This window comes from Mustela putorius, unplaced genomic scaffold (genome assembly GCF_011764305.1).
Source record: "Mustela putorius furo isolate JIRA1106 unplaced genomic scaffold, ASM1176430v1.1 tig00003896_pilon_pilon_pilon, whole genome shotgun sequence".
Classification (NCBI taxonomy): Eukaryota; Metazoa; Chordata; class Mammalia; order Carnivora; family Mustelidae; genus Mustela; species Mustela putorius.
In genome coordinates, this window is record NW_025422045.1 from 11,438,834 (window position 1) to 11,453,349 (window position 14,516).

At 37.9% G+C, this 14,516-nt stretch overlaps 1 protein-coding gene across 3 annotated transcripts in view; it reads left to right on the top strand.

The window, feature by feature from the left end:
• Positions 1 to 14,516, top strand: part of PIAS1 (protein inhibitor of activated STAT 1) — a 123,831-nt gene that overhangs the window by 101,599 nt on the left and 7,716 nt on the right. For all 3 annotated transcript variants that reach the window (XM_004758612.3, XM_045067437.1, XM_004758614.3), the window contains exons 9-11: positions 7,611 to 7,771; positions 9,717 to 9,847; positions 10,693 to 10,873. In XM_004758612.3, the coding sequence (XP_004758669.1) occupies positions 7,611 to 7,771; positions 9,717 to 9,847; positions 10,693 to 10,873 (473 nt within the window). The remainder of the gene's footprint in view (positions 1 to 7,610; positions 7,772 to 9,716; positions 9,848 to 10,692; positions 10,874 to 14,516) is intronic.

Consider the following 14,516-nt stretch of genomic DNA (forward strand, 5'->3'; position numbering starts at 1 on the left):
ACTCTCAACTCACTAGGAGTAGAAGGAAGCTTCAGCATCATAATAAAAGCCATATAGAAAAAGCTGACAGCAAACATACTCAAGGAGACAAGAGTGCCCACCCTCACCACTGCTATTCCACATAGTACTAGAAATTCTGGCCAGAGCAGTTATGCAAGAAAAAGAAATAAGACATACAAATTGGAAAGGAAGTACAATGATCTCTGTTTGTAGATGGCATGATCTTTTATGTAGAAAACCCTACAGATTCCACAAAAAAACAAAATAGAGTTGCAGGATACAAAATGAAAATACAAATTTAGTTGTGTTTCTAAACATTAACAATGAAAAATCCAGAATGGAAATTAAGAAAACAGTCCCATTTACAATAGCATCAAAAGAATAAAATACTTGGGAACAACCTTAGCCAAGGAAACAAAAGATTTGCACACTGAAAACTGTAAAACATTGCTGAAAGAATTAAAGACATAAATAATGGAACGACATCTCAGGTTCATGGATTGGGAGGCTCAATATTATTAAAATATCTATACTACCCAAAGTGATTTAAAGATTCAGTGCAATCCCTATCACAATCCCAGTGACATTTTTTATTTTGCAGAAATAGAGAAGAGTCCTAAAATTACTGTGGAATCTCAAAGGACCCCATAGAGCCAAAAGCAATATTTTAAAGAGCAAGTTTGAGCCCTCACATTCCCAGATTTCAAAACATACTACACAGCAGCAGTAATTAAGGTGGTGTGATAATGGACATAAAGATAGATAATGTAGGGGGCACCTGACTGGCTCAGTGGGTTAAGCCTTTGCCTTGGCTCAGGTCATGATCCCAGAGTCCTGGGATCAAGCCCCGCATAGGGCTCTCTACTCAGCGGGGAGCCTGCTTCCCCCTCTCTCTCTGCCTGCCTCTCTGCCTACTTGTGATCAATCTCTCTCTCTGTCAAATAAATAAAATCTTAAAAAAAAAAGAAAAATGTAGACTAATGGAACAGTATGGAGAACCTAGAAACAAACTCTTGCATTTATGGGCCAAGTTACATTTCAACAAGTGTGCTGGGACTACACAAGGGGTAAAACAGCCTCTTCAACAAATGGTGCTGAGAAGAACTAGATATCCACATGCAAAAAAGGAATTTGCGCCCTTACTTTATACCACATGCAAAAGAGAACTCAAAATGAATTAAAGACCTAAAACGTAAACCCTTAAAATTTTAAACTCCTAGAAGAAAATGTAGGGGGATAGCTTCATTGAATTTCACAGTGACTTATTGGACATAACACCAAAAGCATTCGCACAAAAGCAAAAACGGACAAGTGGACTAGACCAAACTTAAAAACTTCTGCATGTCAAAAAAAAATAAAATAAAATAAATGAGAGTGAAAAGACAACCTATGGCTTAGAAGATGATAGTTGCAAATCAGATATCTGATAAGGTATTTACAACATAAGAAACTTCTTCAACTCAACAACAATAATAAACAACCTGATTAAAACATGGGCAGAGGACTTAAGTAGACGTTTTTCCAAAGAAGATTTACAAGTTTCCAAAAAACATGGAAGGATGTTCTGCATTGCTAATCACTAAGGAAATGCAAATCAAAGCAGCATGGGTTATCACTTCAGACCTGTCAAGATGGCCACTATCAAAAGAACAGAAGATCCCAAGTGTTGGTGAGGATGCAGAGACACTGGAACCCTTATTTTATATCCCGCTCCCCCGTTGGTGAGGATATAAAATGCTGCAGCCATTGTGAAAACCAGTGTGGAAGTTTATCTAAGAAAGTAAAAATAGGTTTACCATATGATCCAGCAATTTCTCTGTTGGGTATATATCCAAAAGAATTCAAAGCAGGATCTCAAAGAGAAAATTTGCACAGGCATTTCATTACAACATTCATAATAGCCAAGAGATAGAAACAGCCCAGATGTATATTGAGTGATGAAAGGATACAAGAAAATGTGGTAAATACATTAACAGTGGAGTACTATGTGCCATTTAAAAAGAAAACCCTGTCATACGCTACAACACGGGATGAACCTTTAAATCGTTCTGATGAGCAGATCAGCCAGTCACAAAAACATAAACACTACAGTTCTACTCATAAGAAGTGTCTAAAGCAGTCAGAATCATAGAAACAGAAAATAAAAGGTGGTTACCAAGGACTGAGAGGAGGAGGAATTAGTGTTATGGTACCGAGTTTCAGTGTTACAAGATGAAAAAGCTTGAGAAATCTCTTACACAATAACATGAATATACTTAACACTACTGAACTGCATGCTTAAAAATGGGTAAGGTGGTAAATTTAATGTTACATGTTTTTTTACCACAATAAAAATATACAAACTGCGGAGTCACACAGAAAGTTCTTAAGTAACCAGATAAATGGGGTTTTTTTTTGTTTTTGTTTTTAAGAAATATTATTTGTTTTTGTGAGTGTACAAGCAGAGGGAGAAGCAGGCTCCCCACCGAGCAGGGAGCTTGATGCATGACTCAGTTCCAGGACCCTGAGATGATGACCTGAGCTAAAGGCAGACACATAACCCAGGCCGCCACCAGATAAATGTTGTACAGTTTATGGTGCAAAGGAAACTGACTTTTTTTTAACATTCAGGGTAACAGCTCACAGACCAAATAAGTGGAAGATAGAAAGAAAATAAAGATTAAAAAAAAAACAAAAAACCCTGCTGCTTCTACCCCTTCCTTCAAGCCCCTATTTATGTATTTTCCTCCTCCGTGTGGTTTCTTGCCATCCCATTCCATTATACAGTGCAGTTCAGAGACTGAGAAGTTTAGAAAAGTACAAAAGCTTCATTTTCCATAATCACAGGAGGAAGTCTTGTTTTTCTTGAATCTCCTTTTAAAAGCATTTACAGTTGTTCTAATATATGTGATGTTTGTATCATTAGATGAAGCATTTATTCATATAGATAAGCACTGTAATACAAATCTTGATGTTTTTACTTCTAGAACTAGTTTTGAACTTCATAGTTCAGGTGATCTTTATCAGAAAATGTTAATCATGTTTTGCCTCTCACACCTCTTAATTAAGTGGGCCATCTTTAATTTTCTTACCATATTGCCTGTTTCCTCCCTTTTTAGTTGCAACAGCCATCTGCTTTTAAAATTCAGATCACAGAAAAAAACAACTCTAAATACATATAATCCATAATTATAATACTTTTATAGATTTCTGTTTGGCTAAAGGGAAAATCCCTTTACAATTATTCTGGAATCTAGGCAATATATTTTAGGTATGTTTTTATTCTAAAAAGTAAAACTTGGTGATGACAACTCATCTATACATCAAATTTATAGAATAATAAAAGAGATTTGTTCCCTGTGAAATATGTAAATATGATGTCTGACTGTGCATTTGAATTGCCCTTGTTTTGATACACACAGCTCAAAATAAATGAGTTTCTGTTGTTTGTGTGCCATTTAGCTAAAGGCAATGAAAATAATTAGAAATGTTTTTGCTCTTTGGGAATTTTTTTAGTTCTGATTTATTAAAAATACAGCTGGAAGAGGATCGCCTGTATGACTCAGTTGGTTGAGTGTCCGGCTCTTGGTTTCGGCTCAGGTCATGATCTCAGGGTTGTGAGATCGAGCCCCACGTCCCTGCATCCTCCCTGCATCTGGCTTCATGCTCAGTGGGGAGTCTGCTTGGGATTCCTCCTCTTCCCCCACCCCCGCTTGTGCACTCTCTCTCTAAAATAAATAAATCTTTTTTTTTTTAATAAATAAATCTTTAAAAAATATATACAGCTGGGAGAATGTTTGAGAACCTACTTTGAGAGATATTTATTCCTCAGATCAGACCTATGAATTTCAATAAAAATGACTTGGAATTGATAGAAGAAAAAAAATTCCTTGGAAATTAATTTATGAAATATTGATGATAATGAAGTGAAATTATTGTTATTACTATTCCTTTTTATGAGGAAAAAATACTTATTATTGATTTTTAAAGGTCCTTTTGTTATAAGCTATAAATATATCTAGGTAGGGTATTTTTCTCCTGCAGCATGCTCAGTTACCAAATAGTACTGTTATATGTTACAGTAAGGTTAGTGGCATTGGAAGACTTGTTTAGGGGCTGACTTCAGAGTGTCTATTTGCAAATGATGTAAATAACCACATATCCTGAAAAGGAAGAGGGGCATGATAATGATTATAAGATGAAGATGTTGTTTAGAACTCTGCTTTTCTCCTGATACCATGTTGGAGAAATCCGTTTCCATTTGTAGATAAGTATTTAGGATTTAGAGATTGTTTTTACAATCAGAACTATGAGGAGTGTGGGCGCCTGGGTGGCTCAGTGGGTTAAAGCTTCTGCCTTCGGCTCAGGTCATGATCCCAGGGTCCTGGGATCGAACTCCGCATCTGTCTCTCTGCTCCGCAGGGAGCCTGCTTCCTCCTCTCTCTCTGCCTGCCTCTCTGCCTACTTGTGATCTCTCTCTGTCAAATAAATAAAATATTTAAAAAAAAAAAAGAACTATGAGGAGTATTATTACATAACACTTAGTGATTCTTTGAAGCAAAGCATTTCTGACAGCTCATCAGCAGTCCATTTGAAAGTGAACTTTTCCTTTCTTCACCCATTTGTAAATGTCTTTCCTGCATCCTTCGCGTAGCAGTGTTCATTAAAGACTCTGGGTAAATTCGTCAGTGTGGCTGATCATAAGGGCTTGAGAGTAGCTCTCTCACCAAAAAGATGAGCTGACAAGGGAGGGTTAGAGGGAGGAATGTCTGTGAGATGATTGTTTAGAGAATAACTGCTTTTCGGAGTGTAAGTTCTGTGGCCTGTGACTTGGATTCTGAAACCGACTTTATGTCTTACCTTTGTGTGCACGGTCTTCATAAACTATCCAAAGTGGTCTACTAATTCTGCGATATGTAGGCTTTGTCTACAATTACTGTATTTGTCTAGGATTTTCCAGTCTGCGGTTTCTCTACTTAGTATTTAAGCATTAGGAAAAATACCTGCTCAGAAGCAATTTGTACTTCACAGTTAAGTTAAGGTCTGCTTTAAGATATAAAAATTTAATTTGGCACCACCAAGCAGATCTTTATTTGGAAAATGTTTCTGGACTAATGCAACATGTCTTGGCTAACAGTAAATACATGATTCTTATGTTATAAGAACTAGTTGGTTCTTTTTTGCATTTTCATCAAGTGCTTGTATAAATCAAATCATAAAAATTGAGTAGTAGAAGAGTAGAGGGGAGTAAAGAGTTGTTTAATCTTACATGTGGATAGAATGGAAGAACAACTGAGCTGAAATACGGTGTGTCTCCCATTAGCTTACAAAGTGATTTGAAGCAGATAATGTTTCTGTACTTTAATTATAATGGGTGACATGTATTGAGCACTTACTAAATGCCAGACACATAATTTAGCATAGCATAACATATAACTAACTTTATTTATTTATTTTTTAAAATGTCATTCATTTAATTGACAGAGAGACAGCGAGAAAGGGAACACAAACAGGGGGAATGAGATAGAGAGAAGCAGTCTTCCTGCCAAGCAGAGAGCCCGATGTGGGTCTTGCTCCCAGATCCCCAGGATCATGACCTGAGCCAAAGACAGACGCTTAAAAACTGAGCGACCCAGGTGTTCCTGCATAACATAATTTAACATAGCATAGTACAACATAACATAATTTAAATCCCACAATCTTATGATGTAGATGGTATTTTTATCTCCATTTTACAAAGCTGAGACTCAGGGAGACTAAATGAGATGCAGGATTCCCACAGTAAGTAGTGGGGCCAGGATTCAAATCTAGGTAGAAAACTCCAGAATTCATTTTCTGGCCTGCCTTGTAACTTTATGCAGCACCCACACGCTCCATGAGTGGTTCCTTGTGGAGCTGCTCAGTGAAGCAGAGCCAAAGCCTTAGTCCACACACATGACCATCTTCCTGCTGTATAGCACATACATTTCCAAGTGCGAGGGATAAGGAATTGAGCCTGATGTATTTCTCGTAGGAGGGGACACATACATAAGTAGTGCATAATCACACACAGGGTGGAGTTAGGCACACACACAGAGAAGGGAGCTGTCTGATTGCTCTGTATCTCTCCTGTCCATCCCTCTGACACTATGAGCTGGCACTGCTCTCTTCGCATCAGCTTATAGCACAGACTGGGCCTGTTTTGTTCTTCATCATTACATCCTGTTGAAGTAAGGAGGAAACAGTGTTACTTTGGAGATAGAAAAAGAGGCCCAGAAAGGTTAAGTGCTTTTCCTAGTGGCACAGTAAATCATTGGTACCAGAACAATAATTTAGGGCCACAGATGACAGTTAATTTCCTTGGTAGACTTCCTAGGAAATTGCACATTTCCCTGAAATTCTTCTAAGCCAAAATCCTTTTCCTCTTTCTTTCCTCATTTAACCTCTATCCTTTTCAAGCCTTTATGTTTTTCAAGCTTGCAAGTATGTGGGAAATTCTAGTTAGCAGACAGTGTGGTTATTGAAAGTAGATAACTTTTCTACTGTATGGTCATTGTTGCCTCCCGGGGGCCCCACAGTGGTAACCCAGGTGTGCTCTGTGTAGTGGCCTCCAGGGAAGGAGCTGTGATGCGACAGCTCTCAGGGCAGTGTCTGTGCCTGGGCCCAAGCCAGCAGCTCAGGGACCGGATGAAGTTGGTTTCATTTTTCATAGAACAGACTCTATTTAAGTTAAATACCTCAGCTTAAGCAACATTTGCAAGGCAAGAAGAGAAAGTCTCATAACATGGTGGAGATGGTGGAGGTCTATGGATGTTTGTTGAATTATCTGTGCTAGTGCCTAGTGAGGGAGGAAGTACAGAGTGCACGCTCTTGACTTCCTTCTCAGAGCTGCCATTTGGCATCCTGGGGAGTGCTTGCCCTTCGTGCCGTTTTCACATGTGAACTACCCCATTCAGAGATCAGGTTGGATAACTTTGTATCCCCCACTATTTAATAAGACATTCTTTTTCCATTTCCCAAATGCCTAGTAAAGTGGTTCTTAACTTTTTTGGATCGGAGACTACTCAGAATTTACTGGGGCGCCTGGGAGGCTCAGTCAGTTAAGCATCTGCCTTTGGCTTAGGCCAAGTTCCTGGGATCCCGGGATCGAGCCCTGCGTTGAACTCCCTGCTGAGCAAGGAGCCTGCTTCTCCCTCTCCCTTTGGCACTCTCCCCTTACTCTCAAGTGAATAAACTTTTAAAAATCTTAGGGAAAAAAAAAAGAATTTGGTGAGAGTGCTCTCTCTGGGGAAATACACAAACTTGCAGAATTTTGCATATTATTTTAAGGAGTTCATGGTTCTTTCCCCCCAAAAGCTGATCTGTGTGTGAGCTTTGGTGGGGGAGGAGGGAATAACCCTTTCTGTAGACTTTCCATAGTCACTGTTTTTAATATCTAAAGAAATACTGTTTTTTTAAACAGGTAGGTTTTTTTTTTTTTTAACAGGTAGGGTTCATAGAAAAATGTGTTTAACGTTCTTCCAAATTGATGAAAAGTAACCATAGTATGCTTTAAGTCAGAATACATACGCATTGTGTTTCAGGAGATTTTTATCAAAACTTAAATTTAATAACAGTTGTCTCATATTTACTTTTGTCTCCCTCTTTTAAAGCTTGGTAAAATGCGGCTGACAATTCCATGCCGGGCCCTGACATGTTCTCATCTGCAGTGTTTTGATGCAACTCTCTATATTCAGATGAATGAGAAAAAACCAACCTGGGTTTGTCCTGTCTGTGATAAGAAGGCCCCGTATGAGCACCTTATCATTGATGGGTATGTCCATTTATTGTGTTTCCTTATACTGTGACATGACCGTCTATTATTTGAATTTGTCTTCGTCAGGTTTAGGATGGAAATTCTGTAGGTAGTGTTTTCTGAGTAATATATTTTAGGATTTTCCTGATTCTAGAAATCAGTTATTTTTAAAGTAAGTAATCCTGTGAGCATTTTTTCTTTCTAAGTCAATGTTTGGGGAGCGCACGCTTTACCATCTTTTGTCTCCCGACTTTCACCATTTAAAGTACCAGTGGTTCTGAGCAGGGTATGGTTATACCTGTTCCTCACATGAATCCATCTACCCCTAGTCATGCAGACCATGTCAGAGAAAGAGTGAAAGCACTGAGAGAAACTCTAGCTAACTTAAGCTCATCCAAATTGAGCTTCTTAGTGGAAGTTAACCTGTTTTTGCAGATGTTTCTCGTGGTATTATACCTGTTCCCCCATCATAAGGGCTGCTAAAACTGATCAGCGTGCCAAATAGCAGCTTTCTTGGTTTTTCTCTTTCCTCTGAAATACTTGTCTTTGTCTTGTCTGCCTCCAGCATCACAACAATCAGGGTTTTTGTGGTGATTTTTTTTTTTTTTAACACTCCTGTGTTTTATCTGTCCTTCTAAACATCTTGTTGGAGTGTTTGTCTAAATGTACCCCTTATCCTCTAGCCTCCTTCTGTGTCCTTTTTGCCACTGAACAAAGATAAATTGTGGAAAGAAGGATCTTCTTGGTAGTTGCTGTACTTGCCAGCAAAACACTTAAGGCAGCTTATCTACAGCATTTGAGAAAACTCAGGAGTCTGAAGTTGTACTTTAGAAAGGGGATACATTTAGCAATACAGTGTCACCTAGAGCTTGAAAGATGGCAGACCAATCATGGGGAAAAAGTAAATGTGTCACTTAAATGTTTTATGTTTAATTGTTCAGAAGTGACAGTGATCACCAATAAATCTAAGTTAAGTAATATTTTACCAGTGCTTTTTATTACATAGCTTTAGATCCCTACCTCTATAAACTGGGATCATTCTTTTTTTATTTTTTTTTTTGTTCTTTATTTTTAAAAGCCAGCGCACACATAAACGTTATCTATACACACATTTAAAGAGAAATGGGAAAACTTAGGAAAATAAAAGGGTTTCGTAGTGTATTTTCTGATTTTTGTTTTTTCTAGAATTGTGATAGTACAGTATTAATATTTTTTATCCATTGGTTTCATTTCAGAATTTGACATTTCCACACATTTTTTGCAAATCTCATTTCTTAATATTGGCATGGTATTTTTCAAGGAGATGTACCGTTCAGTACCTATTTTTGTATGTATTGTTTCAATAAGATATGCTTACTGTGGACAGTTCGGATTATGCACAAGAATGTAAAGGAGAAATGATGTCGCCACTCAGAAATAACTGCTGTTCATGTACCATTCACACACAGAATTTTATTTTCACATTGTAGAATTTTATTTCCTTGGCCTCTTCCCTCTTTCTGTGACTATTTACCCTATTCTTAAAAATCTTTGAGGGGCGCCTGGGTGGCTCAGTGGGTTAAGCCCCTGCCTTCGGCTCAGGTCATGATCGCAGGGTCCTGGATCGAGCCCCTCATCGGGCTCTCTGCTCAGCAGGAAGCCTGCTTCCTTCTCTGCCCCTCTGCCTGCTTGTGATCTCTCTCTGTCAAATAAATAAATAAAATCTTTAAAAAAAAAAAGAAAATCTTTGAAAACCTCGTTGTTCATGGTTATGTAAGGTACCTTGTATAGGGTACTGTAATCTAAGTAATATTTCTCTAAAATAGGCCTCAATTTTGAGAACAAATAATTGTCTGTTCTCCTTTCTTCTTTCTTGTTTATACTTCTACCAAATGTAGGAGATCTGAATGTTTTTTGAACAGCAATACTTCTAGTCTGTTTTCATTTAGAATATGATATTCAGAGGACCACGTATTTTTTGTAGCTTGTTTATGGAAATCCTAAAGTACTGTACAGACTGCGATGAGATACAGTTTAAGGAGGATGGCTCTTGGGCACCTATGAGATCAAAAAAGGAAGTACAGGAAGTCTCTGCCTCTTACAATGGAGTTGATGGTGAGTTGATGGTTTTCCAGAAGGGTGGGGCAGTCTCCCTGCTGTGGTATAGCCCTGCTTTTCAGTATTAAAACACATGTATTTCTGGGGGCACCTGGCTGGCTCAGTCAGCAGATCATGTGACACTTGATCTTGGGGTCATGAGTTGGAGCCTCATATCGGGTGCAGAGATTACTAAAAAAATAAAATAAGCTTTTTAAAAAAAGTATATATTTCTGAAAAACATAGCAGTTTATGGATAGCTCAGTAACTCTTATGAAATTATTGATTAAACATTCAGAAGTAGTAGAGAACTTTTAAATTCACGTTGCCAGCTTTTAAAATTTTGGGATATTGAAATTTAAAAGCAACATAATCTAGTAAGTCATTTCTAAGGTCATGCTTTTGAAATGGTCTGCTTTTAAATTTTTAAGAGATTTGGTAAAGATTCATGAACATTTCTTCCTCATTTATGTTATTTTTCTGGTTTTTAGTATGCTTTTGCCAGAAGGAAACTATGACTTTTAAAAAATGTTACGATACATTTCTTAAGTATCCCGGGTACATATGTAATATATAGTATTTACCCTCAAGCTGCTTTTATTCTGAAATAGACATACGTTTTGATTGTTTGCCCTAATTCAGAATTGTCTTTCAAAAAAACAAAACGAAACAAGAAAGCCCCTTTAACAACCAATAATAAATAGTATCTTTAAACTTAGGGGACCAGAGCTACTGCTCTCTGACCCCAGCAATATTTTAAGTCTAAACTATAATTAATAAACTAATCCATAAGGGCACACTGAGGAAAAAAAGAGAGGTGTCATAGGTCTTTTTTGGCCTTGTGTTTGATCATTCCCACACAGGATGCTTGAGCTCCACATTGGAGCATCAGGTGGCTTCTCACCACCAGTCCTCAAATAAAAATAAGAAAGTAGAGGTGATTGACTTAACCATAGACAGTTCATCTGATGAAGAGGAGGAGGAGCCATCTGCCAAGAGGACCTGTCCTTCCCTGTCTCCCACATCACCACTAAATAATAAAGGGTAAGTACTGAGACCCTAAAAAGTCATTGTGAAAGTTAATTTGCAAGTACGATTTAAAAGATCTGCCAAAGAAAATGATTATCAATGATTGTAAAACTTAACTTGGTAGTCAAAGAATAGGTTGTATTTTCCCCAGGTGTGTGATAATCTTGAGGGACTGGGATAGTGCATTCAAGGAGTCCCTTGGATACAGTATTTATCGTACCGAAAGGTATTCTAGTGCAGTGGTTCTCAAACTTCAGTGTACAGCAGAATCGCCCAGAGAGCTCATTAAGACACACATTGCTCCCCTATTCCCCCATGTCTGATTCAGGAGTAGAGACTGAGAAAACTTGTCTCTCTGATCAGTTCTTAGGTGATCTTAATGCTGCTCGTAGGATTTAAAACATTTACTCAGGCTGGAAATGTATGCTATAAGATTAGTTCTGAGTTGAATCTTTCAAGTAGAAAACTGAGGAAGACCACAGGAGTGCTTTAAGCTGGCCTCAGAGTGTGTGAGGTTTGCAGTGAAAGAAGTCAGAGCCTGAAGTTGCAGGGCACAATGCGTTCTGTTTTGCCAACTCATGTCCCATATTTGCCATTAGTCTCATACCAGTAATAGTGTACCTTGGTTATGCTTCAGTTCAGTTTAGCAAACAGTTATCTACTTTAGGTAAAACACCTTATGCTTAACATGGGTGATAATAATAATAATAATAATAATAAGTACAGTCCTAACCTTAAAGGTTTAACATTTTGTGGAGGATAGTAAAACACATAGCTAGCTCTAGCTGTACTCTTAAATAGACTCAGCCGCATGAGACACATTAGGGATTCTCAACAAAAAGTCTTCATGCTTTGCTGAGGCACAGTTGTGGCACACTAAAGGTGAATCTAGAAAGATGTGTGCCCTTTTTTAGTTATGTGTCAGGAGAATGATGTAGCCTGTTGGAACTGAAAACGAGCTATTAAAAAAAAAATCTCCTTCCAACAAACAGTATGCCTGAAGAAGGAATGTTAAGTGGGAGAGGGCCTGATGTAAGGTTGCAAGGTTCAAGAGGAAAAGTTAACACCAAACCAAGAGCAGGCATTTCCATGTTTGGAGTGAAATAATTTTCAGGTTTAAGACTGATAAAAGATCTTCTATATGATATGAAAAAAGATCTTCTATATGAGAATATTTGTAATTACTTGAAAGGTAAAGTTGAAACAGCAAGAACATAATAGTGATAAATGTATCTCACTCATTAAAAAGTTTGACTGTTTCAGGAATCTTCATAATACGATCAAACCTGTTAAACGGGTTGGTATTTTCACTCTAGAGGAGCTTCACACACATCAGACAGCAGTAAAGACATTAATAGCAGTATCGCTATTATAAAGGAAAAAAAAAACGAATTCACTAATTCTGCTTTAAGTCTTACTTCATGAAGAGTTACCTCTGATGAAAGCATACCCTGATGGCTGCTACCCAACAAGCTTGACCTTGTTACTCCCTGATTTATTTTATAAATCTGATTGAGAAAAAAAGAAGAGTCAAATGGCCAGAAGCTGGTATAGTTAGATATCGATAGACTCTTGATTCCAAGATATTTTGTATATCAAAGCATACTGTGACCAAATACATATTATTTCTTTAAATACCATAATTTGGGGCGCCTGGGTGGCTCAGTGGGTTAAGCTGCTGCCTTCAGCTCATTTCATGATCTCAGGGTCCTGGGATCCAGTCCTGCAGCGGGCTCTCTGCTCAGCAGGGAGCCTGCTTCCCTCTCTCTCTCTCTGCCTGCCTCTCTGCCTACTCTTTCTGTCAAATAAATAAATAAAATCTTAAAAAGAATAAATACTATAATTTGGCGACATGAAAAGATACTTCATAAATCTGGGTGTATAAATACCTTGTAGATTAAATGTGCCTTTGTGTGTAAGTTAGTTCTACTCCTTAGAGTATTTTAGTACTCATACATATATGTGACCTGTGTGGTAGTTTTGCTCTCTTGACTATACATTTTTCCTTAAGAGAAACGTTTTTTAGTGTTTAGTGTTTCAATTCTTCAGGTATTTGCTTTGCTGTTTTTCCAAAAATAGTTTTATTACGTTTAGAAAATTATATTAGATACATTAACTACTTCCTGAGCTTCCCAGTGAACAAGTAAACCCAGATACAATATTTACAAATGTCAGACCTTTCTCTGTTTTCAGATAAAAACAAGCAGCCTTGGGGCGCCTGAGTGGCTCCGTCGTTAAGCCTCTGCCTCTGGCTGAGGTCATGATCCCAGGTTCCTGGGATCGAGCCCTGCATCAGGCTCTCTGCTCCTCGGGCAGCCTGCTTGTCCCTTTCCCACTCCCCCTGCTTATATTCCCTCTCACTGTGTCTCTCTCTGTCAGATAAATAAATAAAATCTTAAACACACACATACACACACCCCTACACACACACACACACACACCCTACACACACACACACCCCTACACACATACACACACACACACACAACACCTACCTGCAAGTTTATGGCATGTTTAGAACGTTACAGCCATATTCAACACTAGTGGCCATTTTACAGTAATGACTAGCTGATAAATAAAAACCTAAACCCCGAGAATATTGTATTTGTTATTGTGCAGTGTAAAGGTGGAAATGCATTTTCAGAATATTACCACAAAATTGAAAAGAAAATTGCTAGCCAGGAATTAGAAGCAAACATTAGTAAATGTAAAACATTTTGTTGTCTTTAGCCACCAGGTGTTTAGTATTCATCCAGAAGTGGGGTTTTTTTGCTGTTTGGTATACCAAGATGTTTTCAAAGGCTGGCATTTCATCTGCTTTCTTCTCTCTTGTAATCCCTTAGGCATTGTCAGAGGAGACGGCTAATGGAAAGTGGTACTTTTTATAGATGTAAGAGGTTTAATTAAGTTTCCATTAGACAAAACATTTTTATGAGGTAGATGAGAGTCTATTTTATGCTTCATATTCCATTCATGAAAAAATGGTAGATGGTCATAATTAGAACTCTGTTCCTAGACATCCAGCCTTGGCCTCTTTTGAAATATTCTGATCTTGCACTGCACCACTGAAATTGCGTCACACACCCAAGTATTTTTTATGAAGTTTTTGCAAGCAAAAAAGCAGCCTTTCTTTTCTCTTTATTTTCTAAAACATACATGCCTATTAGCCTCTTCTGTGATTGGGATAGGACATAAACCTTATGTTCACACTCAGAGCTGTTAGAATTCTTTTTCTTTACAAAATCATTTCAAGTCTTCCTTTTCTTTTTCATTTCTTTCTCTCTTTTTACTTAATTTTTTTGTAAAAAAAAAAAAAAAGAAGAAGAAGAAGAAGAAGATGAAGATGATTCAGGGACGCCTAGGTAGCTCAGTCAGTTAAGCATCTTACTCTTGGTTTTGACACAGGTCATGATGTTGTGATCATGAGATCAAGCCCCTGTCTGGCTCCACACTCAGCGTGGAATCTGCTTGGGATTCTCTCGCCCTGTGCCCCTCCCCCATGCTCACTGGCTCACACACACTCTCTTTCTCTCTGGAAAAATAATAAATCTTTAAAAAAAAAAAAGATAATTTAACTTCTCAGCTACAGAAGCACTTCATGCTGTTCTTGCAGAATCCCTTTTTTTGTCATTCCCCACCCCCTACACACACAGTTCTG